The sequence below is a fragment of the Meriones unguiculatus genome, chromosome 16 (genome assembly GCF_030254825.1).
Source record: "Meriones unguiculatus strain TT.TT164.6M chromosome 16, Bangor_MerUng_6.1, whole genome shotgun sequence".
Taxonomy (NCBI): Eukaryota; Metazoa; Chordata; class Mammalia; order Rodentia; family Muridae; genus Meriones; species Meriones unguiculatus.
The window spans coordinates 11,596,100-11,621,938 of NC_083363.1; the positions used below are offsets into that span (position 1 = coordinate 11,596,100).

The 25,839-nt window shown below is 40.6% G+C and overlaps 1 protein-coding gene across 4 annotated transcripts in view; it reads right to left on the bottom strand.

Annotated features, from left to right (window-relative positions):
* Positions 1-25,839, bottom strand: part of Pcdh15 (protocadherin related 15) — a 1,462,904-nt gene that overhangs the window by 11,224 nt on the left and 1,425,841 nt on the right. Inside the window, exons 31-35 of one of the 4 annotated variants that reach the window (XM_060369370.1) lie at positions 19,361-19,537; positions 14,765-14,983; positions 12,251-12,268; positions 11,330-11,470; positions 9,264-9,269 (exon numbers count right to left, since the gene is read on the bottom strand). In XM_060369370.1, the coding sequence (XP_060225353.1) occupies positions 9,264-9,269; positions 11,330-11,470; positions 12,251-12,268; positions 14,765-14,983; positions 19,361-19,537 (561 nt within the window). Of the gene's footprint in view, positions 1-595; positions 7,761-9,263; positions 9,270-11,329; positions 11,491-12,167; positions 12,269-14,764; positions 14,984-19,360; positions 19,538-25,839 lie in introns of those variants that run through there. The other 3 variants (XM_060369367.1, XM_060369369.1, XM_060369368.1) reach the window with 3 other exon arrangements.

Genomic DNA, 25,839 nt, shown 5'->3' on the forward strand with positions numbered 1-25,839 from the left:
CAGATGTTGGAACCTTCCTCATCTTTGCCTGGTTTTAGTCTGACTTGAGTGAGGTGAGGAGTCCACGTTTAGATGATCCCCAGCCCCTGGTCAGCCCTGGCTCCAGATATTAGTGGATGGGATTGGGGGAACTTCACTCATCTGAACCTCGGAACAGTGGTTCTCCACTTTCCTAACGCTGCGACCCTTTAATACAGCTCCTCATGTTGTGGTGACCCCCAACCATAAAATCATTTCACTGCTACTTCATAGCTGTACTTTTGCCACTGTTATGAATCCTAGTGTAAATATCTGTGTTCTCCGGTGGTCTTAGGCGACCCCTGCGAAAGGGTTGGCTGACCCCAACAAAAAGCTTGCAACCCACAATTTGAGAAATGCTCTTCTAGAGAGAGGCTAAAAATTTGTAATTTTAGCTGCCAGCAAGCGATTGAGAATTGATTTCTTTTTATTGCTTACTTATTTAAATTTGAAGATGCACTTTCTCTCTTTGGTAAAACGGGGACCATATAGGAGGCCATCCCCTCTGCCCACAGGAATATTAAGTCATTGTAAAGATTTAGTGAGGTTGAAAAGAAAGCGAAAATCGATACCTCAGGTTTAAGAAGAGAAGGTCTCAGCAGTTGATGCTGCCAAAGAAAATTAAAACAGGAAAAGATTTAGATAATAATTCAGATGCGAAATGCAGAATGCAATTGAGAAGAGAGGAATACAGATTACAGCTTGAACCTGTTGCTTAATGTATGAATCATCATTCACATGCCCACTGCCAAACTATTAGATACTATTTTAAATAATCCTTTGGGAACCTAAGGTATATACAAAGCCATTTGTTTTAATTTGGTGACCTTAATTAACAAATTTATAATAACTTTAATAACCAACTTCTATAAAGATATTTTTGTTTAAGCTTCATAGTGTGATGAATTACTTGGGATTCTAAAAATAAATGCCACAGGGCTATTTTGACAAGTTAAAACCTTGATTCAAGTTGTTTATCATCTTACTTTTCATTGCAAATATTACGTCTACTAGGAAGAATAGAAAATTGGAGTGACTAGATGCAGTATCCTTGGGATCATATTTAAGACATGATCTTCATGTCCACATGAAAAACAAAACAAAACAAAACAAAAAACAGAATATGGATGGTTCACATTCAAATGTGTTTTCAAAGACTTTTGTGAGTCAGGAAATTGTCCCCAACTTTGTAGGGCCTTCTACCGCCTCTTTTCACTCTTACTCATTCAATGAGTTGTGTCAAAGTATCAGTAGGGTTCATGATAATTTATGCTCCGACCAAATGGGAACTAATACATGATCAAATTTTAGGTTAGCAAATTTTGGGAATAAATAGTTAAATGGCATATCTTCCTGAGTGGCCTGGGAAGGTAGAAGGCAGCTCCAGAAGTAATTCTGTCTGTGAACCAGCTGCTCAAAAGGAGCACTTAGATACATTACTCTTTGAAAAGGAAAGGAATTTTAGGTTAGTTATTCTCCAATTCTAACTGACCTGTTATGTGTTACAATAATTCCTGAGAACTAGTTCTTCATATAGGTTACCAGTATGAATATACATAGTCTAATATATATGTGTGCATGTGTGTGTGTGTATTTATTTATTCCAAAGGACAAGCTACAGAGAATGTATTTATACCCCTCTTTGATTGAGAAGCTATGTGCCAAATCAAAGTAGGCTCCCAATAACTTCACTGATGCCATCGCTCACAAATCCCATCCATCACTACTGGTTAGAATCCTCACTGTGTTCTCTGTAGACTGAATCATAGAAGTGGAATATAAAACTCAGAGCTCTCTCATAGTATGGCAGTAGATATTTAAACTATTTGGACTAGAGAGAAACCTGGACTGTTAAAAAAACAATGTTAAGTAACTTTATAGCTTGTAGCTTATATCTGTAGAACCAGAGAAACAAATTTAGTGTGATATCACAGTCCCAAGATTACAGTTCAGGACAAAGACATCGTCCATGGGCATGTCAGCCACTGATCATTGTTTATACCCCGAATGATAGACTTAAAACTCCAAAGCAAAGAAGCAACATTGAGAAAGAAAACACATTAGAAAAACATCATTAAAAGTTTTGATTAGAATAGAAGCAGATAGTCTAGCTTCAAAAGGACAAGAATCAGTCCTACACACTACACAAATGCTTTCCCTGCAGGCTCGATGCTCCACCACATGATAAAGCCCTTACCTCTGGCGCAAAGCCTCCCCTGAAAGGCAGAAATGGAAACTTGTGTTAAACGCATGGATTTTTCAGACCAGAGCGAATTACAGATAAGGGCCACTTAGGAGAATCAGAGGAAATATGATAAATTTTACTAAAAATCATCTCACGGGGACATAACTGCCTCTAATTTTATTAAGATGAGGTCACGTGTTGTGCCTGAATTGCTAAAAAGATATCCTCACAGATCTTTCTCTCGTACGACCTACAAAATATATCCACTGAGCAGGAGAGGTATCTGCCATGCAGCCCGATAAACGGAGTCAATCCCTGGAATCCACACGACAGAAGGGAAGAACTGACTCATGAAGGTTGTGGTCCAACCTCTATCTACATCCATGTCATCATCCATGTGCTCCCCTCCCCATGCACACACATGTGCTGGATAAACAAATGTGAGAACAACTTAAAAATAATATGCGATAATTCATTTTGATTCTGTTATGATCAGCTAGCAGAATGGCATCCTATGCTGGGTCTTGTACAAGTCTTGATATGAATAATATCATATCATGAAACAGAAAATCGGATAGGCTGGTCCATCCTCAGGTTATTTTCTTTCATGCGAATGCAATTGTTTTGTCTATATGTGTCAACCTGATTCTAACAGTGCCAAAAGATACAATCGAGGACCTTCTTTACTTTTTTAACAATCTACTTTACTTGCTTTTGAGGTTCTTCTTAGCTTCTAATATTCAAAACTACAAAAGGATAAGTAAAGCGCACAAAGCACAAGTTGTGCAATATTTGTCTGCGCTTGGGAGTGTGACAGCACGGGTGCCACGAATTACGAGATTTTTCTTCATTTTCTGTGCATTTAATTGCTACACTGATGTTACTGATCTTGCGCACGACTGCGCTGTAAATATCACTGAGCTAAAGCCATGGCTTTGTGCGGCTCAACAAGAGCATCTTTGCAGAGAAGGCAGCCATGTCTCTGCAGCGGTTCTCAACCTGTGGGTCATGCCTCCCACAAGGATTGCCGGTCAGATTCTCCATAATACAAAAACTATGATTTGTAAGAGTATACATTTACAGTTATGAAGGGGCAACAAAATAATTTTTATGGTTGGGGGGGGTTGGTCACCACAATGTAAATAACCGTGTTAAAAGGTTACAAAATTAGGAAGGTTGAGAACCAGTGTTCTGCAGGATGAGTCTATAGATTCAGAGTGTCTTAAAGGGCCACCAGACAGCCCAGTGAAGCCACTGGTAATGGGGCCAGCGAAGTGTGAAGGATTCCTCAACAGTTCATTTTCTGAAAGTTTCCACAGTGACGTCCACAGAATGTCTATCTACTTCTGCCAACACACGTGGGGATTACGATCCTGCCGATGCTCACAAAACTGTATACGTATTCAGGTTTATTCCAGTCAGAGACAATCAGACACAGCTCGTATTTGGGACTTCATCCTATTGATGAGTCTCACATATCAGCTAAAATATTCAGACAGATTTTATTTCCTAGTATATTTCATTTTTCTCCTTTTATTAAATATGCAAAAAAAACCTTTCAATATCCTGGTTTAGTGGCTCATGCCTAAGAATCCCAGCACTTATGAGGCTGAGGCAGGAGAATTGGTATGTGTAAAGTCAGTGTGAACTACATAGTGAGTCTGAAGCCATTGTCGGTTATGAGACAAGATTGAGATTCTCTCTCAAAAGCAGTTACACACACATACTCACAAACACTCACTCACACACACACACACGCACACACACTTTAGCCCCCTCTCACATATACACTCACACACACACACACACACACACCCCACACACACTTTAGCCCCCTCTCACATATGCACACACACACACACACACACACACACACACACACACACACACTGACAGGTTCTGGTGTTGTCACTGGGTAACTGTTTGAGCTCAAAGGCAGAAACTTACCTAGGAGAGGTATATAACACAATCAATATTTATAATTTTCTGTGTCCTTTCAAGGCATGACTGTTGATAATTACAAAACCAATCAAATAATATCAACGCATCTTTTCACGTAACTATTACATTGTGTGTAGCAATTATTCATTTTACATCTGAGGTCTGTATGCCTTTAATCTTAACGATGGCAAATGTGTGGAAACTGTTGTCTTTGACTTTCAAATAAACTATCTATCCTTCCTTTATACACCAAGAAGACCTTAACAAATGCAGAGGAAAGGAGGGAGAGAAGGAGTCTGTGGGCTTATATATCTAAGTAATCTCTATAGGACTCAAGTAGAAAATATTTTAATATTTTAACTGACTCTCAACAGCACCCTGTCAGAATCTACCATATCCTATAAGTTCTCAAGCATATTACCCAGCTACTGACAAAAACTCCAAGGGAAGCTTTCCCGTGAAAAACAGAAAAGGAAACAAAATAAAACAAAACACAATCATGAATCCCAGGAAATAATTTCTTTTGGTTTGGAAGAAAAGTATCTGAAGCAGATGGGCTACTGAGAATAAGTAAGATTGCTGATTGCTCTTTTACTTATTCTTGTTAATTAGGAATGAACATCAAATTATTGAAAGGTTGTCCCAAATTTTAAGAGCCAAAAAAAAAAAAACCCAAACAAACCACAAAACAACAACAACAAAACAAAAAACTCAAACCAAAACCAAACCAAACCAATCAAACAAAAACCCCACAAACCACCACCAGAAAAACCACCTCAGCGATGACACAGTACAGAGTTCTCAGCCCTTGTGGACTCACAGAAGCCCAAGACGAGCTTAACCATGGCTGGGATATCTCAAGAAAACAGCTGTTCTCTTCTTGAAGTGACAGAAGCCGTGGTGACTGTCTGAGCTGTTCTAGAACAGCGCACAGAACTATTTCAGAACTGCACCTTTCTTCGTGCAGGGTTTATCTTCGCAAATACTACAATTCTAGAGTTCAACAAATAAAGGGATTTGCTTCAAAAGTAGGGACTTCTAGCAGTTAAAATTTATTCAGTGTGTTTCGTGGAAAAAAAATAGTTATTTGATGGTTACGTATGCCTGTATCGTGTGCCTGTATCTGTACAGATAATAAATGTATTTGCTTCATGAAGACAGCGGAGCTTAGCTTAGCAACAGTTCCTCAGAATTCAATCCGTTGAGCTCAGGGTATTTTAACAACTACTGCAACGATAGGACTTTCTCCCTGTGGAATAAATCTTTATCTTCTACCTAAAAGGAGGAGCAGACTTCTGAGCATAAAGGTGATAATGCACCACGTATAACAGCTCTTCATTTAAAAAGTGATTTTATTTTATTTATCAAGTCAATTGGATATCAAAGAATATTTTCTTGGAAAGAAGAATCTGAAAATTATAAATAAGGAGGTGATTTCATAATACGAAAGGGCTAAGTTAAATAGCATTTTAGGCACCCTTGACAAAAATAAGATGTCTTACAAAAGTCAACGGCATGAGATTTATTTTCATCATAAGGAAGGAAACAGAAAGCACCAGGATAAAGAAATAGAACAGCAACTGAAAAAACGAGAGAGAATTTATCGTCTGGAAGCCTACTAATGAGATCAAAACAAGCCCGAATGGAGGCTATCATAAGAAAACGGATAACTGCATCTTATAGCACCTGAGATTGCTTTAGAAATTCCTGCTGTCTGTCATTCCCTACACATCTAAGGAACATTTTTTACCTGGGAAACATTTCTTTTTTTTTCAAGGAAATAACAAGCCAAAGAGAGAGCACTATTACCGACAGCCTGCTGTTCTGTTCTCCCCCTGCTAGAACATTCACGTAAAACTACTGTCAGAAAAAAAGAAAAAGAAAAGAAAAGAAAAAAAAAAAAGAAAAAAAAAAGGAACATCACCCACCAACAAGGTCAACAAGCCTTTGGTTTTAGTCGGATCAGTACTTTTTTCATGCCCACATCTCCCCCATTAGAAACAGATAAGGTTACTTACTTTTTAAATAAATGTAGGACAAATAATGCTACCTCGGAGTTAAGAAAAAATTAAGGTAAATCTACCCTATGAGTTAGTGGCGAGGATGTTAACGGAAATGAAAGGTGTGGAGGGAGAAAGGCATTGCACTGAGTTTGGGATTAAAACGGTGGGCTCTTCTTTGACTGACGTTCAAATTCTCCGTGCTCCTCTGGAGGACTGAGATCCAGGAAAGAATCCCCCAACATCACAAGGACGTGGACTGACTGTGAGGCTGCTGGTCAATGCCCTCCACGACCCTGACCAGTCCTCCCTGGCTCTGGTCACACGTGCCTTCCACGTCCGTTTCCTTTGGGGGGCAGAGCGTGTGGGGGTTCGGGAGCCCTGCGGGCGGGCAGTTCTTCTCTATGTGACTGTACATGTTGGACACCGACTTCTCGAGTGCTGCCAGGTTGGTCACGTGCCTGAGGATCCCCTTCGGGTGTCTGTGGGGCGCCACGTCACACAGCGCTTTGGATGCTGGTGGCCTTGCGCTCGTGGAGGATGCAGTTTCTCTGGCGCGTGTGACCCGGGCGGTGCACACTGAAGAGGATGAGGGAGGCGGTGGGAAGGGGCGTGGGGCTGGAGGCCGCGGAAGAGGAGGAAGGGATGGTGGTGGAGGAGGCAGGGAAGAAGGAGGGGGGCCAGAGATGGGAAATGTAAGAAGACGGGGAGGAGGAGAGAGGGGGAGAGGGAGGGCAGTGAAGGCAGCAGGAGGTGGAGGAGGCTGTGCCAGGGAGGAAGGGATGTTAGGAGGATGGGGAACCAACTCTAAAGAGTTTCTTTCCGTTTCCTTGTCTAAAGCCCAACTGGGAGTCTCTCTCTTAGAGCCCAGGGAATTTACACCACCGGGCCTCGGAGGAGGAGAAAGTTCCAGGGTGCAGTCAGCGGGAGAGGTGACCACACTGGGCTCTGACCGGAGTTCCACGGCTCTAGAAATGGTTGGCAGGGTTGAGAATGAGAAGTGAGACCAAGAGGAGGAGAAGGAGGAGCCCGAAGACAGGGGTGTCCCCTGCTCTGCCTGCTGGATGCTCAGGGTGTCTCGGGGTCCCCTTTCCTTCCCTGGCCCATGGGCATCTTCGGTACCTTTCCGGGGTGGGTGGGACCTGGCGCTCTGGCGTTCAACTCTCTGCCTGGTGACCTGCCACTCCATCAGGTCTATGGTCTCTGGCCTGTTGGGAGCTTTCCACAGCAGCCGCCTTGGAAAGTTCACGGACTGGTGCCACACCCTCTGGATCTTTTCTCTCGGGCCCCTCAGAGACTGGCTCTTAACTTGTGGTCTGGGTGAAAACAGCTCTTCAAAATCTGTCCTCAGCGGCGAAAGGCCCGAATCTGTTGACCTTTGACCTACGCTCTCCATATAAAGGGGGTTGTGGGTGCTTAAATCATCCTCATCGGGGAGAAATGAGAACGTCCTTGTTGGGTTAGGCTGGCTGTCCTTAAGTGGTCCCTCTACATGAGCTGGCTCATGAGACTCAGTGGTACTGGAAGAAAAGGCCATCCCATCTTGGTGACTGGTCCTGTCTTCTGGGACTGAGTTATTTCCCCTGCTTTGTTCAAAATGGTAGAGAAGGAAAAGACTTGAAAGAGAAGAAGGAGACAAGTTGTGATACAGCTTTCATAAGAAAGGCGTTTTCACGGTTATCATCATATCTTACATTACAAAGGCTAAAGCACTGGAGCAGAACTCACTGTCAAGTTCCTATTCTAGAAAAGACAGGGCAGGGGAATCCAGAGTCATGAGAAGGACCAGAAACAGTCTCTAGACTGTTCTCCCCTCCCCAGTTAGTGTGACACAGCCAAGTGTCTGGGTCTGTGCTTGCTCCTGTGTAAGCCACGATTTTGGAAGGTACAGGCGGGTTGTGTGCTCTCACCTTGCTGGAGTGTGCTCAGGGCCCACTGTTATGCTTGGCTAGGTCTCAGTCAGGGACTGCCCGTCACATCCCATCTCAGTAACTCTGGGAGATCAATATAGTCTCTGATATAAAGCAACATTTGTAAGGCAATACAGGAAGGGATAGCCCACTCCCCGGGTTAGAAGAACGACAGCTTCCAAAGACAGAATGGAAAGTCCTCAGAGAGCTCGAAATTCATAACTGAGAAACCAGCTTCGTGCTACGACCCTGAACTAAAAAAAAAAGACCTCTTCCCGCTTAAATTTTATGCCTGGTAACTTTAAAATATTGAAAACACAAATAGGCAGGTGGAATTTATATTTTTCTGCAAATATAATGCGGGTCAAATTTCAACCAAGAGTCCCTGGATGAAATGATTTATGCTACAACAATGTTCTTTTGGTTTCCCTGTGTGGTTTGCTTGGGTCTGAATACTGAGCAAAGTGCCACTAGTAGATTTGCATTCTTACTACAGTTAGAATGTTGCAGGGCACACATGAAGGACATTTGGGTCCATGCCCTGGGACTCTTCCTTCCGAAAGGTTAGGTGGCATGGACTTTACGTAGCCCCCTTGAAGGTTCTGCCTTCAAGCTGAAGCACAACAGCAAATCAATTTTGCCGGTTGTTTAATGTTCAACTCCAGCCAGAGGAAAATAAAGTGTAAATATTTTGGATAAGGACTAAATAGTTGTTTAAAATGGAGTGACAGAGTAGGCAATAAAATGATAAGTAGCTTTGAAGTCTGATGACAAAGCAGGCGTACTCACAAATGGGCCTGGATTATCAGCCAACCTGAATAATTTAGGAGGTACAGGCAATTGGACAAAAACAGACAACCTGGACTTTTCCCAAGCTTGGAAAGCTAGTTTGAAAATACATCACGTAACTTGGAATTACATAGCCATTAGTTTTGGAAGAGGTGATCTGTGTAATCATACACATCACTTATGATCGAAAGGACTCTATGTCTGAATTAAAGATAAAGACAGTCTTGACACGGTCCCTGGTGGTGTGTGAGCACAGTCACATCAGAAGGAAACCAGGTAGGGAGGATGGGATTTCCGACCAAACACGAATGCCTACATCCTGAAAGACGAGGACCACCGTGCAGACAGGAGTGTTGCTCGCTCTACCCCGCCACCCCTGCTTTCTAACAGCCTCTTATTAGAAGGACATTATTTACTTACTCATGCCTAGGTATCCACAGGTGAGAAAGAGAAAACATGTGACAGGGGGAAAAAAAAGTTTTAGCTGTCATTAATTTGAGAGGATTATGCAATATTAACAGACTCTTGCTTTAAACAATACACACAGTTCAAGAGAGAAAAAAATGCATGTTTCTTATTTTTCATTTAGTCACCAGGATAATATCTAATAATGTTTCAGATAAAGTACTGTGACCTTTACTCTGGTGTTTCATGCAGAGTTTTATTTAACAATTTATTTGCTGGAGATATATAAAGATTCACCTTTGTGAAACGTGGGTTATCTTAATCATGAAAGAGAAATTGTAAATAAGAGCAAGAATCATGACTGTGTCTTAACTTTAAAAACTGCTCAGTGTGACTATGAGGCTGGGTTTCAGGAAGAAAGTAAATATATTAGATACTAGGTGAATATTATAGAATGGTAAATTTCCTTGACGTTATCAATTACTTTGTGAAGATTTTTTTTTTTCAAAATTGTCTGTTTTTCTTCCTTAAAACATACTTGGTGGCAATTGCCTGGGAGCCAGTTTATTTTGTGGCTTGCTAGAATCCTTACAAAACATTTTCAACAGTAAAACTAAATAAATAAATAAATAAATAAAGCATTTCTAAAAATGACATAAGGTTCAGAATTAAAATGCTTCTATGCATGATTGAAAATCTTCTGCTACAAATTTTCAAGTGCCATTGGCCCTTGAAGACTGTCAGTTGCAACTTGCCCTCACCCACGGCTACTGATTGCAGATGCTGTTGGGTGAACTCGTTTTTTTTTTATAAAGCGGCTGCATAGATCTATATGTCAGTCATTGTTCTCATATGCGAATACTGCTAACTCCACACAAATGCTTTTCTATCTGAACAGCATTGCTGGGAAGAGCTGATGAATGTAATCTGAGAATCAAATCATATTGGCTCAATTCCTACTTCACCAGTAATTCAATGAGGGCGTCGCTTGTAGATTGCGAAGGAAGTGAAAACACACAATTAAGGAGTGAATCCTGCGTGCGAATAGAATGCTGTGCTTTAAATTTTGCTTTAACTTCAACCTACGTAATATATATGTATATATATTGCATATTATACGTTATAGATTACATGTATTTATACAACTCTAAAATAGCTCCTGTACACATTTTATAGCTTCATATATCATTTTGTCACTACTGCATATACTGTTCACGCATCTGTCTAAGCTGCTTTTTTTCCAGTAGGAGAGCAGTTTTCATGACTCTTGACCCTTGCTTTACTCCTGTGAGTAAATACGAGAAACATTGGTGTCTTTAGGCACCAATGACAAAGTTTCCCGAGTTCGGCTCTAATTATGCACTTGGTTCGCTTAACCTGCCCCAAGGTGGCTGCTCTTGAAGTTTTAAAATAAACACACAATAAATCAAATAAGACTATGCGGGGTGTGCCGTGCAGTTGTGAGGCCTTAGCAGTGCCTTAACAAGCTCTCTCGAAACGCGGGGCTTACAATTGCTCGGAAACCCTGCAGTGTGGTGACGCTGAAGGCGGCCTCAGAGCAGCGCAGCGAGCAGACTGCTCAGAGCACACCGCGCCACCGACTAGTCCACATCTCAATCTTTCCTTCATTTAATACCTTAAAATAGTATCTTAAGAACGTCTGATTGTAAACTGCAGAATTTGCTTTTGATTGTCAAAGGGGAGCTTTTTTTTTTTTTTAATCTCAAATCAGGAAATATCATCTTACCGTTTGGGTTTATTACAATCTCCCACTTGATTGCTTTTCTTCGTGAAGATTGGGAGATTAATTGTAATACCCAAACTCTACTCTGAAGTTGTGCCTAACTCGGATACTGTTTGTATTCTTTATTTCTTTTCTGTAATTTTCTCTCTTTTTCCCTTGATTTGTTCCCTTTTTAGTTTTTAGCTAAAGTGTTTCTCAACTCAACTTTTCAGCTGTTTTAGACTCAGTAACGAAATGTATGAGAGGCTTCCCGCTGCAGTTCTGCACAGGCGCGGAGCTAGCTTCGCTCGCTCCCAGCATCCAGGCCACCCAACGCATGCCCCGCCCTGCTACTCACATGGCGCTCTCTCCCAGCTCCTCGTAGAGATGTGCTCCTGGGGGTGGTGGCGGTGGGGGTGCCGCAGGCACGGGGGCTGCAGGTTTGGCCGCGGGCATGGCAGACTGGATTCTCGCTGTCTTCGTGCACTCAGCCTGGCGTCTTGAGTAGAGTAAGGTTGTCTTAGAAGACTCAGTTTAGAGACCACGACCGATAGGCTCACTGGTCTTAATAGTGAGGTTCTGTTGTCAGGGGGACCCACTTAGACTACACGCAAACGTTTGGACTAATAAACTGATAGGACAGAGGCATTCTCACGTTCAGTGTGTAAATATTTGCCCCTTGAAGGAACGGTAGAATTCACAGAAGTATTTTCAAATAAGTTGCAGTTTTTACTAATACCCATGTTGCTGGTGTTAGAGGTGATCTGTGGTTTTATATCTCTTAGACAGTATTTCTTTCTTAAAATTAAAGCATCAAATGGTAGAAATGATTAGAACATACCTCACCTTTCATATTTCTGTTATAATAAATTGTCTAAAATCAGATTAAGCACACACACACATATACACACACTCACGCATGCGTACATACCTCCAAACTGCAAACCCAAATAATTGCCAAAAAAATTATACACAGTTCAGGGATGACAGCTTGATCAATATAATCTGTGAATTCTCATTTTCTATCACAAAAATTCATGTGCAAAAATATTCATAATTATACTTACACTTTAAATCTGTTTTGGAAAGCAGTGTGCAAGAAAGACAAAGTGACATTAGACATATGACACTAATGGCTTTATAACAGGATTTGCTATAAATTGCAAACAGTTTCCTGAACAAGCCCATAAGGATACAGTTAATGATATAAGAGGGAAGATAAGGGCTTCGGTTTGGTGAGTGAATGTGTAGCCCCTCATTGCTACTGTTGCAGACTTACAAATCATTTAAGAAGCCACTACAAAGAAATAAATGGAGTAAGAAAAACAGTATTAAAACACAAAGCTATAATATTTGGGCCCAGGGGGTCCTGCAGAGACTGATACTCCAATCAAGGACCATGCATGGAGAAGACCTAAAACCCCCTGCACAGATACTTAGCCCATAAGTGTCCAAGAGGGTTCCCTAGTAAGGGGAACAGGGGCTGTCTCTGACATGAACTCAGTGGCTGGCTCTTTGGTCACCTCCCCCTGGGAGGAGTGCAACCTTACCAGGCCACAGAGGAAGACAATGCAGCCATTCCTGATGAGACCTGATAGGCTAGGGTCAGATAGAAGGGGAGGAGGACCTCCCCTATCAATGGACTTGGGGAAGGACGTAGGGGAGAAGAGGGAGGGTGGGTGGGACTGGGAGGAGATGAGGGGGGAGGCCGCAGCAGTGATACAAAGTGAATAAATTGTAATAAATAAATAAATTTTAAAAAAAGAAATGAAAAAAAAAACCCTCAGAACTATGAGCTTCAAATCTAATAAGAAAATGGAACTTGGAAAGGGGCACGGTGGAGATGAGGGAGGGAGGGAGGGACTGGGAGGGAATGAGGGATGGGGACACGGCTGGGATACAGAGTTAATAAAATGTAACTGATAAAAAAAATAAAAAAAAAACTGAAAAAAAAAAAATGGAAACTTGAGGATGACCTGATGTTTGTAGGAGCTTGTTTCTTTCCCTTAGAGGAATATTGATTTCACTGACATAAGGCTATGATACACTTCTTTGAGGAACAGTTGAATGAAAAAAAGAGAAAGCACATAACAGAATAAATATGGAAATTAATACTAGATTGATGGCTTGGTAAGTTATGGTTATTTTTCCAGCACTGTTTATGAGGTACTTTAAGTTAAATATAATAGTTGATTTGTTAAGGAAACATTAAGCTTAACTGTGGCGACCAAACATCATGTCTGCAACTCCACACGACCTCTGTGAGGAAATTATCCAGTTAACATCTTCACACCTTGAACATCTCAACTTGCAATGAACTTACTGTATTCAACTCGAGAGAAAACTGCTTAGTGATTGGAAAGAAGGTGTGACGGACAACCTAGTTATGGTTGTCAGCTCGACACCTGTGGGAAGAGTGGACTTCATTGAGGAATGGCTGCTCTCTGACTGGCTCATGGGTGCTCCAGCTCGTGTTTCTTTCGACTTCTTACAGGCTAGCATCATCTGTGAGGAAGGACCTCTGCTGGGAAAGTGCCTCCATCAGATTGCCTGTAGGTAAGTCTGTGGAACTTTTTTTTTTTTTTGATTGATGATTGATGTGGGAGAGCTGAGCAGTGACATTCCTGAGAATGGGTGCTTGACTATATTAAGAAGGGCAGTGGAAACATGAGCCTGGAAGCAAGCCAGGAGGCAGAATTCCTCCACCGTCCCTGTTTCAGTTCCTGCCTTTCGATTCCTGAGTTGAGCTTTAGTCCTGGCTGTAAGCCAAATAATCTCTTTCTTCCCCAAGTTAGTTTTAGTTTGTGTTTTCTCATAACAACAAAAAAGCCAATTAGGACAGAAAGGTTTCAGTGTAAGAATACATTAGGAACATCTTATGTATTTCAAATAATAAATAACTTTTTTTTTACCATTATTTCTTATGGTTTGTTATATAAATAGTTATAAATGTATTGTAATTGTCCATTATTACCTCAGGGCTACATCTCTTTTTAATCAACTCTTCATTTTTTTTTTTTTAATGGCTGTCAGTAGGGACATATTACTAATTTCTCACACTGGTATCGGGCCCGATGCACATCCCGTTTACCTAAATTGTAGATACTTAAAACACTTCAAGTCCTTGGCTATTTTATATATGTTAAATAGTTTTTGCACACAGCAAAACCCAAGCGTATTTTACTGTAGGAAGAGGAAAGAGCAAGGCTCTACGCAGCCACTGCATTTATGACAAGGCATGCTCTAGCAAAGGTACCAGGGGGAGGGAAGCCATGCTAATAGCCGCTGGTGTGGTGTTTACAGTTTACCACGATTTGGCTAACACTGCATCATTTTCATAGAGGTAAATCTAACCACATGGAATAAAAGAAAAAGAAAGAAAGAAAAGGGACAACAAAACAGCTAACATGACAGCGTCTGGTCACGTTAGAGACCCTGCAACCTTTTTTCTTGAAACTGGGTGAAGAGAGACTCTCGTAAAACCTTGGACTGCTTTCTCTCCAGGCTAATTTTTTTTTTTCAGGTAGGGGAGGAGCTTTTGACCCATAGAAGAGAATGCACAAAGCCAGGAAGAAACCAGTCCCTTGAGCAAAGACTTAATAGGAGCAAAGGATACCAAGGCATGTATAAGAAGCCTGTGTGTTGGCCTTGAGGAAGGCATTTTGGTTCAGGCAGGAGAAACGCAATGACAGAATGGTTGCCCCATCAACCTTTTGCAGCCAGGGATGTTACTTTACCAGGCAGCTTCCCGAATACCATCCCGAGCACATCTGCCTGGTGACCCCATACTCACTGTCGGTAGCTCACTAGGACAACCAAGATGGCTGGTATGCAGCACAGGATGATGATGAAGGCCAAGGCCAGCAAGGCCCCCTCCGTGTACCCCAAACTCTCTCCTCGCTTCTTGATGCTTGTCACCGCCTCGGGAGTCCGGATCTCCAGAATGCGCCCTCCTTCCCCGTAATACGGCTGAAAATCCTTATTGATATCGAGCAGTTTGCCATCCAGGAATCTTTGTTGTGAGGCGAATTGAAAAACAACAACAACAACTAATTACGTTAGAAGAGAGAGAGAAGAGACTTTGGGAGCAAGCACAGCTGCGAGGGGTTGCTTAAGTTAAGGTGAGTCTCTGAGAATGTCTGTAAGGGATGACCTTGACTACACTGAGAAGGGAAGCCTGCTCACGGTGGGTGGCTCTGTTCTTTGGATGTGGGATGTGGGATACTGGGTTATGTAAAGGGAGATAGTGAGCTGGTTGCTCTCTTCCAACAGTGTATGCCCTGGACAAGGTCTATCCCCACGAGGGACCACAATCTGCTATTGTTAGTCAAGTAAGTTTTTCTTCTCTCCTAAGCTGCTTTTGTCACAGTTGTTTCACTGTAACAGCAAGAAAGGAGACTACAGATAGTAACTATACACTGCTTACTCCAAGAAGGAGGAAGAAGGGATTGTGAACACTGTCTCAGTAAATAAATACTAAGGTTTGAGGAGACAGAAGGGCTCATCCTTACTCATGATGGGACACAGGGAAGAGTGTGACTGTATGTTTTGTTTTTCCCCAGCAATTTTTAAAAAATTTATTAAAAAATATTCACTTTGTATCCCAGCTGCAGCCCCCTCTCTCATCCCCTCCCAATCCCACCCTCTCTCCCTCATTTCTATCCATGTCCCTCCCCTAGTCCACTGATAGGGGAGGTCCTCCTCCCCTTCCCTCTGACCCTAGCCTATCAGATCTCATCAGGGCTGTCCTGCATTGTCTTCTTCTGTGGCCTGGTAAGGCTGCACCTCAGCCAGCCACCGAGTTCATGTCAGAGACAGTCCTGTTCCCTTTACCAGGACACCCACTTGGACACTGAGTTGCCATGGGCTACTTCTGTGCAGGGGTCTAGGTTATATACATGCATGGTTCTTGGTTGGAGTATTGATTGGCCTTTTGTGTATGAATCTCAGTGGCCCCATCAGCCAATAGAAGATAGAGAGTAGGTATATTTTCTTAACTAAAAATTTCCATATAACAACATAATCAAATAATTAATATAATAACAATATAATTAAATAATTAAAATGCTTGTGTTTATCTGTTTCTCTTCTTTCTCTCCTCTGTATTCCATGTGGATGTATATTAAGATATGTAATATGTATAATATATAGTATATTTCTTATAATAATGTTATAAGAGATAGCATATATATTTTAATGAGGGTTCAAACCCAGAGATGTGTCCAGGGCTCTGGTAATAAGCTTGCTAATAATTATTACTAGTTTTGTTTTTCATCTTTGGATCAAAGAACACACACACACACACATACACACACACACACACACACAAATCAGGGATGAGATGCTTAGGTTTCAGATGATAAATTGATAGACTAACTTTACTGTCTATCGCTGGACATTAGGCAACAATTATAATATCTTGGTATATTTTGTTAAAGTTAAATTTCTATTTGCATGGTCTTAATGCTAATGTGTATGTTTTAGGTCTCAGGTGTGATGTATGTATGTGCTTACAAGCAAGTCACAAAATATTTGTGAAAAATACATAGTGTTTCTCAGATAGAAGTTTGATAAAATTCTTAATGCCAAATTTTATTTCTTCAAAAATATTTTCATTCTCCATATTCTTTTGTGGTTTGCTCTCAGTTGTTTTATCCTAAATTGCTCATGAACGCTGTTAAATTACATCCCAATCATTTCACTCTTTACCACTAGTTAGCATCCTTAAAATGCAGACATATTTTTCTAAAATCTTGCCGTTACTAAAATTAAAACAAAATTATATAGAAAATACAGGCTTCTAAAAAGCAAAGGATACTGTTGTCAGAACAAAATAACTGCCTATAGGTTGGGAAAGGATCTTCATCAACCCTATACCTGACAGAGGGCTAATATCCAGAAATATATAAAGAACTCAAGAAGTTAAACAGCAACAAATCAAGTAATCTAGTTAAAAAAATGGGGTACAGAGCTAAACAGAGAATTCTCAATAGAAGAATATTGCATGGCCGAAAAAACACTTAAAGAAATGCTCAGTGTCCTTAGTCATCAAGGAAATGCAAATCAAAATGATCCTGAGATTTCACCTTACACCCATCAGAATGGCTACGATCAAGAGCTCAAGTGACAACACATGCTGGAGAGGTTGTGGAGAAAGGGGAACCCTCCTCTATTGCTGGTGGGAATGTAAACTTGTACAACCACTTTGGGAATCAATCTGGTGGTTTCTCAGACAATTAGAAATAGCGCTTCCTCAGGATCCATCTATACCACTCCTAGCCATATATTCAAAAGATGCTCAAGTATACAACAAGGATATTAGCTCAACCATGTTTGTAGCAGCTTTATTTGTAATAGCCAGAACCTGGAAACAACCCAGATGCTTCTCAATTGAGGAATGGATACAGAAATTATCGTATGTCTACAAAATGGAATATTACTGAGCAATAAAAAAAAAAAACAAGGAAATCATGAAATTTTCAGGTAAATGGTGGGAACTGGAAAAGATCATCTTGAGTAAGGTATCCCAGAATCAGAAAGACTTACATGGTATATACTCCCATAAGTGGATATTAGACATATCGTATAGGATAAACCTACTAAAATCTGTACACCTAAAGAAACTAATCAAGAAGGAGGACTCTGGATAAAATGTTCAGTCCTCATTCAGAAAGGATAGACATCAGAAGAAGGAGAAAACAGGAAAAAGGACAAGAGCCTGCCACAGAGGGCCTCTGAAAGGCTCTACCCTGTAGGGTATCAAAGCAGATGCTGAGACTTATGGCCAACCTTTGGGCAGAGTGCAGGAAATCTTATGAAAGAAGGGGGAGATAGAAAGACCTGGAGGGGACTGGAGCTCCACAAGCAGAGCAACAGGACCAAAAAATCTGGGCACAGGGGTCTTTTCTGGAACTGATACTCCAACCAAGGAACATGCATGGAGATAACCTAGAACCCCTTCACAGATGTAGCACTGATAGTTCAGTGTCCAAGTGGGTTCCATAGTAATGGGAACAGGGACTGTCTCTGACATGAACTGATTGGCTTCTTCTTTGATCACCTCCCCCTAAGGGGGGAGCAGCCTTACCAGGCTGCAGAGGAAGACAGTGCTGCTACTCCTGGTGAGACCTGATAGACTAGGATCAGAAGGAAGGAGAGGAAGACGTCCCCTATCAGTGGACTTGGGGAGGGGCATGCATGAAGAAGGGAGAGGGAAGGTGGGATTGGGAGGGGAGGTGGGAGGGGTTTATGGGGGGATACAAAGTGAATAAAGTGTAATTAATAAAAATTAAAAAAAAAAAAAGAAAATACAGGAGACCGGAAGATTGAAAACAACTAGGAAAGATGCATTAAGAACAATTGTCAGAAAAAAAATGTATGAACTTCCTTGAAAGTCTAGCTCACACTTATATGAATTGTATGTTTACATATCAATGTTCATTTTAAATTTAAAAAGTTTAAGTACAAAATTTTCCCAACGATGTTCAGGACACCAGGTGTCGCTAGAGTCCAGCAAAAACTGGAAACAGAATTCAGACCATTAGAAAGAGCCAGTGAAAACTACGTAATAACATTCTATTTACGATTTCAGCCTTTCCAGATCTTCCTAACCAACAAATTCCAGAATTGAACTCCAAGGTGTCAGGAAACTTTATATGACTCCAGTCTGTAGGTTACTTACTAATAAAAATACATTTATGAATGAAAAAAAAAAGATTTCAGCCTTTGTTCACTATTTTCCTTCCTTCCTTCCTTCCTTCCTTCCTTCCTTCCTTCCTTCCTTCCTTCCTTCCCTCTTCCTTCTCTCCCTCCCTCTCTTCCTTCCTTCTCTCTCTCTCTCTCTTTCTTCTTTCTTCTTCATCTTCCCCCTCCTCATCTTTCTCTTTTTCCTTTTCCTCCTCATCCCCCACCCCTTTCCTTTTCCTTTGGATTCAGCTGTCATATAGAATGCGGAGCTACTTGGCAGTGATTTTTTCCTTTACTGATTCCCCCTCCTCCCCCCTGCTCTGTTCAGGACACCAGATACTTTTTTCCCCCTGTTACAATAGAGTTGTCTGTAAGAAGGCTCAGTTTCTTCCTTCAAACCTGCTGAAGTCATTGCAGGCAATCACCTCACCAACAGTCTGTTTCCCCTCTCTCCCCCTCCCCCCAAGGGATCTCAAAGTGCTGTTTTGGCTCCAGACTGTAGCTGACTCCTGTTGCCCTGGTTTCTGACCTCAGCGCAGCCCATTCGGGACTTGGAAACTACTTGTGAAGATACTATCCCTGCCTCTGATTTCACTTTAAACAACATCTCAGTGGCTTTTAAACTTTAATCATCCTTCAATAAGAATTACCTATAGGTGCTACCGTCACTGCATAGGTGTGAAGTGCAGTAAAAAGCACTCACTTAAAAAGCTCATTTCTGTCAATGGCTCTGTTGGTCTGGGGGTCGATGGCATAGACCGTCAGGTCACACTTGCTATAGTCTTCTAGGGAGAAGGCGTCTCCATGGCGGCGGGCACCTATGGACTCCACCACAACCTTGGCACCGGGAATTTGCTCCTGGACATAGCGATCCAAAATCCTGCATGGAATATAACACACAGATATGACATTCCGATGGACTTAGTAGGGATAAAAAACATAACCCTCTACCTGAAATGACATTTAGTAAGTGACGGCTGGTTTCTGCTGATGTTTGCCACGTCTGAAGTGCTGGAGAAATGTATAAGTAGGTTTTCAGCATTCAACTCTCAATGATGCCGGAAGCTGAACGGGTGAAAGAGATTATTAACATGTGCCATCTTAAGTCTTGAGTCCTGAATTTATGGTATCATTTGGGTGTGTTAACCTGGCTCATGGGAGATGTCAGCTATATCATACAAACGAAACAGTCTTTGCTTGAAAGGAGCCACAGAACACCAGGACTCTGCTCTCCTGTCATTGATATCGTAAGTAACACCTTTACAGAAGTGTGTGACCCTAGCAACATGTCCCCAAGGATATAAAGACCTGAGGATCTGAGGATCTTGTCAGTGGAAGAACGCAGACAGGTTTGTTGACATTATAAAAGTAAATATTCCATGAATATTTCAGATGCTAGTTAGGATAAATTTAGAAATTTAAGAGATGTGTTATCATCTTATGCTGAAAAAGAAATATTAGTAGGAGAGATAGAAATAGTATAAACATCCATTAGATAATTTCTTGGAAATTATAACTTTTCTATAGTTCCATAACTTGATTTTAATCGGAAATATCCATGTTAACATTTGTTATTTGTGTTCTATAAGTAGGAATTTCTTTAATAACTTTTTAATTATTAAAACATTATATCATTAAACACTTGTAGCACACATTAGAATGTATTTTAAAGACTTATAATTAAATGGAAATGTATTAACCATAGCCATATAGGGCAGTTTCTTTTAAGATGGGGTTTCACTATACAGCACAGGTTGACTTAATCTCAATCCATAGAACACAGTTTCTTCATGGAAAAGTTTTTCTTTACACCAAATTTTTTCACTCTTACCTCTTTTCTCCAAATTACTGGTTCCCTTTCATTTTTTTTTTTGTACTTTTATGTTACCACCAGATACAGAGATTAATATTACCATCCTATTAAAAGAAATTTGAATCCAATAAATAACATAAAGTAACATAGTTTTGCCTCTGTGCATATTATCATACCATGAAGCTGTGTAGGTTCCCAGGAAAACGTCATAGAAAAAGAAAGACAGTAAAGTATCTTTTCATTCTCTGTAGAGTCTGGAGAATTGTCTACAGTGGCCTTGCTTTTCATTTGGAGTGAGTGCAAGCAGCAGCTAAAGAGAAGCAACAGGAGCATAGACAAGCCAAAGATGTAATCTTCGTCAGGCCACAAAGGCAGGAGTGAGCTTTATAAGCACGTAAAAGATGAAGCTTAGCGATTATATAATAAATGATATTAAAACTTCTAAGACCATAGTTCAACCAAGTTAACTCACTGGAATTCCCTTAAATTATTGTTCTGGTCACAGTAACATCTACGAGGAGCAGATTAAAAGAAAACAGTGTATCTCTAGTCAAAGTTCATCTCTAAATATCTAGTGTTTTGTGTGAGCTTTATCTAAATATTATACAATGGTCAAGAGCACCACACTCTTGTAACTGACCTCCATCCGGATATGTGGTGACCATATTTGAAGGTCTATCTAATGTGGACACAGGGGTTAGACAGAAAAATATTTTGCCTTTGCCCTACAAGGTTAACTAGATCTCAGGGTCCTGTGGAGGGCATCCCAGAATTGTCCTGTAACACTTGGGAGTCACCTGTCTTCTTGGTCAGGGAGGCCATGGAGACTTCAGTGGGTGGACTCTAACTGATATTTACAGCATAGGAAAATTTCCTTAGTGCTTTCAAGTGAAGCTACAGCCAAGCAAGGCCTTTAATTCATTCTATTCAGACAGAACAACTGGTAAATGGAAAGCTAAGTGAACCAGAGGCTCCTCCCAAGCCTTCTGACCCCTCAGGACCAGACACTCAACTGGACTTGGCAGTAAAAAGATGGTTAATTTCCTCCATTTTCCTGACCTTAAATACCCAGAAAGAAAGTATAACAGAAGATTAAAATAATTGGTATGTTACTCTAACACTCTGAGCATATTTATGCTCCCTAAATATTAGACTTAAACCCACTTAATGATATTACATAAAAGAGTCCTAGATATAAGGTCCCATGACATTGACCCATTCAACACTGAGGCACCTGCTTGCTACCAAGAAAGACAGGTCTGCTGCTATTTTAACTTAAGGATCAAATGATGATTAAAATTATTTTCTCTCTTCCTCTCTAGAAGCCACCTGTGAGGGACCTCACACTGCGATTATAGCTACTCCACCAGTCATTAAAGTACCTGAAGCAGATCCTTGGTTCAACACTCTTGAGTTCAGCCTTAGAAGCTAAAGGAAAACTGAGGAAGAACACAGCAGAGGGATCCTTTGTGCTCTGTTCAATGAACCTTGGTTTGGACAATTAACACCATTCTATATCCTGGCTTCTTTTGGTTCCCTGTCTAGGACATACAATGCTAATGCTAGTCTTACTTCTCCCTTAATCTAGGCACTAGTCAATGATCCTTCTCCTCCCTACAGCTGGCTGTTGTACAAATGTAAACATGATTGACTTTTGAGGTCCCCCAGATAGGCCCTCTAGAGGGTTAACCCAACTGCCATGTCTGAAAGCCCCACCAATGATGATCAAGTTAATTTTGGTCAGTGTCTCAATTCCCTGAATGGCACCTAGGGTTGCCCCTAAAGAGAGGAGGATAGTAAGGATAGGAGAGAGACATACAGGCAGTTTAAGCATAAGGATCTCGGTTCCTGTCTTTGGCCGTAAGCTGAAAATGTCCTGTCCTGTCTGGAGGCCAAAAACTTCCAGAAGTCTAGAGAACGGATAGTCTTGGTGGGAGCCTAACATTTCAGTTGGGCACCCCTTCAAGTGGGTACCCCTTCAGCCATGCTGAAGCGATGAGAGGAATACATAGTCCTTTAATGAGCTCATGTAAAACTCTCAGAATTTGTACTATTTAGCATAGTAGCTGAGAGGCATTGTAAGTCTGCCTGCTTTTCCGAATTACTTAGAAAAGTGTGATTTCATTTACCTTTCTGAGTGTGCTTCTTTCCTTAATGATTTGAGCTTCACTTTTTCTCCAAAGCTCCTCCCACCCCTGCCACGTAGGTGTGGCTGGCCTACACACATAATTAATGCAAAACAACAGGCATTTATTTATTTCTGTTCCATATTTCTCTTCCAGGCACTTGCTAAGATTTACAGCTTGTCTGTTCTCTTTTTTTTTTTATCACCTTAATAAAATTGTCCTTGAGCTCCCTTTGGAGTCCGTTCTTCTTCTTCTTATTTTATTAACAAAACTAAGAACTCTAAGAGGGGACCCAGATGTCTCTAGTAATGTGTGGATGATTCTTCCAGGTCTCTTTGACGTTTATGCCCACAGTGATGTTCTTGGAGAAAACCACAGCCATACTCTGGGTGTGTTTTTCTGTATTCCTCTCTGTAAAAGTAACTTTTGTTCACCAGAGGAAATTGTCATCTTGGAGGCTTACTAACTCTTTCTACTTTCTGGCTGGCTGGTTCAACTCAGCTGTTCTGACTCAGAACGCCTCTCTAAGATGACTGATTCAACTTGGCTTCTCTCAGCTTCTGCCTGAATTGTTCTGCTTGGCCTCAAATTGACTCTGAAAATTTGTTCTCATCTTCTGGTTCCTTCTGGCTTCAACTCCCTCTGCATGAACTCACAAATGAACTCTACTGCACTGAACTCACTCAACTGAACTGTACCAAAATCAACCCTACTCAACTGAACTGACTGTCTCTCTTTCCTGTGCTATTCTCGTGAGAGTTGGGTGTGTCCTATTTCTGACTTATTCTGTCAAATCTTTCTCTGATTTATCACTTTGTCTGCCCCTCCATTAGATGTCATTGTTTGGGATTAAAGGTGTATACTAAAGGCATGTCTGTATTCCAGCCAGAGGGATTAAAGGTGTGTGGCATGTCAGCATTCCAGCCAGATCATCCAGACCTACATCTTTGGAGTCTTTGGATATGATCTCTTGCCAGAGTAGCCATGTTGCTGGGTTAAAATCCCTCTATACACTGTGAGATTGCTCTTGGGGAAATCCACAGCCATACTCTGGGTGTGTTAGTTTGTGTGCCTCTCTCTCCTTATATTCACAGTCTACATTAGAACCTCAACTCTACTTCATTAAAGAAACAAACAAAAATCTTCAATACACAACCCACAAAAACCAGGCATGCCTGCACATAGCTGCAATCCTAGAATTTGGGAGGTGGAGGCAGGGGATCAGAGGCTCAAGGTCATCCGTGGACAATTTGATCTATATGATAACTATCTTAAAACAAACAAACAAACAAGCTGCGCAGCCCATGATTCCTTGAAGTTGACTCCTGTTTTGGTCTCAATAGCACTGGGGTTATGGGTGCATGCTGACAACACCTGGTTAAATTTATCTGTAGATGAAATGCTCCTTTTGGGATATATCTTTGTAGTATTTGAGAAAGCAACATAGTTGAAAATGTTGGTACATCTAGAAATAAATTTGTTTCAAATATCAGACTGACCCACTTTCTGCTCTATTAAAAATGTGTTTGCCTAAAGAGTCCAGCATGTACTATTTTTGCCCTTATTACAAGAAAAACTGGGATCTTAACTTTGGAAGAAATTTGTATAACAGTGCATGCTAGGCAATACTGCCAATTATTGTGAAATATTTTGTTTGCTTGATTGATTTTAAACTTCTGTAGGCCAGATACTTGAAGCCTGTCTCATTAAAGTACTGCCCTCTTTTATTTCACTCATCAGTTTCTTCACTTTTCAGGTTCTTTCTAGTGAAATTCTCCTAAGATCTCTCAAAGATGGAAGACTCATGGAGAGGAGAAAGGCTGTCTCCAAATATTGTGATTGTCTCACTGCAGTATCTATAGCTAGATAGTGAAAGGAGCCTCAACTAATGGCAAATATCGATCCATATTTTAGGATTTTCTTTCTCCCTCAGAGAATTATGCTCACAAGAATAATAAAATCCCAACAGTCATATGAAGTGCACAAAATGTAAGAAGGGCCTCCATGTCAAATACATTATAATTTCGACATTTTGTAGGTACAGACAGCAGTGACAAAGCACTAGAACTCAAATATCTGGCTTTAGTGTTCTAGTCTTTTATATATCAGTTTCTTAATATTAGCCTCGTTCTTATAAGTTTACAAAGTTTCAAGTCCTTTATATATAATATTTTTATATTTAAATAGATCAGATTTATGTATTATATAAATTAAATATATTAAAAATAAAATAATATAATACAGAATCGTTTCCTGCATGGAATCATATGTGTTAATAACTAAACAGACTAACTCCCCCCAACCTCAAGTTTTTACTGGGCAGATGGTGTTCCAAAACATTTGATTGGGATTAAACATCTGTATTAGGAATCCTCTAGCCTTGATCCAACTCAATATTTTTAATTAATTTGTGGGATTATTTAAGCTACACTTCTCACTGGTTCTGTTAATTTGCGAATCATAAACAACGTGAAAAGGCGGTTAAATACATTGTAGATGTTTGCTATGGATCACCATGCCTTAGTTTAGCTGTGCGTTGCTTACAGGTTGCACTGGGAATGTTCCGATACGTTACCAGGACATTTTTTGTATGCACACGATGACTACATATCACGCTACAGAGAGGAAACTTCAGCGCAGCACTAGAGAGTGGTGTGCGACTTGAAGTCATGTTGACTGAGAAATGCTTCACTAATTCCTTCGTGGTTGCAGAGACACCCCCAAATCAATAAAGCCTAAAAATAAACTGTACCCCTTAAAGTATAATAATGTCTAATCTCTCAACAATTGCTTGATACAAAACATATATTATGAGAGAAATGAGCACTAATTTGATTTCTTTCTATGTTTTCCTGAAAGTATGTAAAACTAAAATGATTTTCAAATGATAAATAATCTTGTATAAGTATTTCTTTTCCCACCTTCTGTTTCCATATACTAAACATTTTTTACAATTATCTTTATTTTACTGTCTGTGTGTGGGTAAACTTTTGCATTGTTCCCATAACATAGAAATTAATGTGAAGTACATACACCTCTTTGATATTCTAATTTCAGCGCTTTAGAGAACAGATGCCTAGAAGTAAAATTGTTGGATCACATTTTTGAATGTTTTGAAAAACTTCTTTCATGTTTTTTTTTTTTGTAGTAGCTACATCCTTTTTATTCCACCCACAATATATAACTATTTCACTGTCTGCACAACCTCACCAATAGATTTTTCATTTTACTTTGAAAATGTCT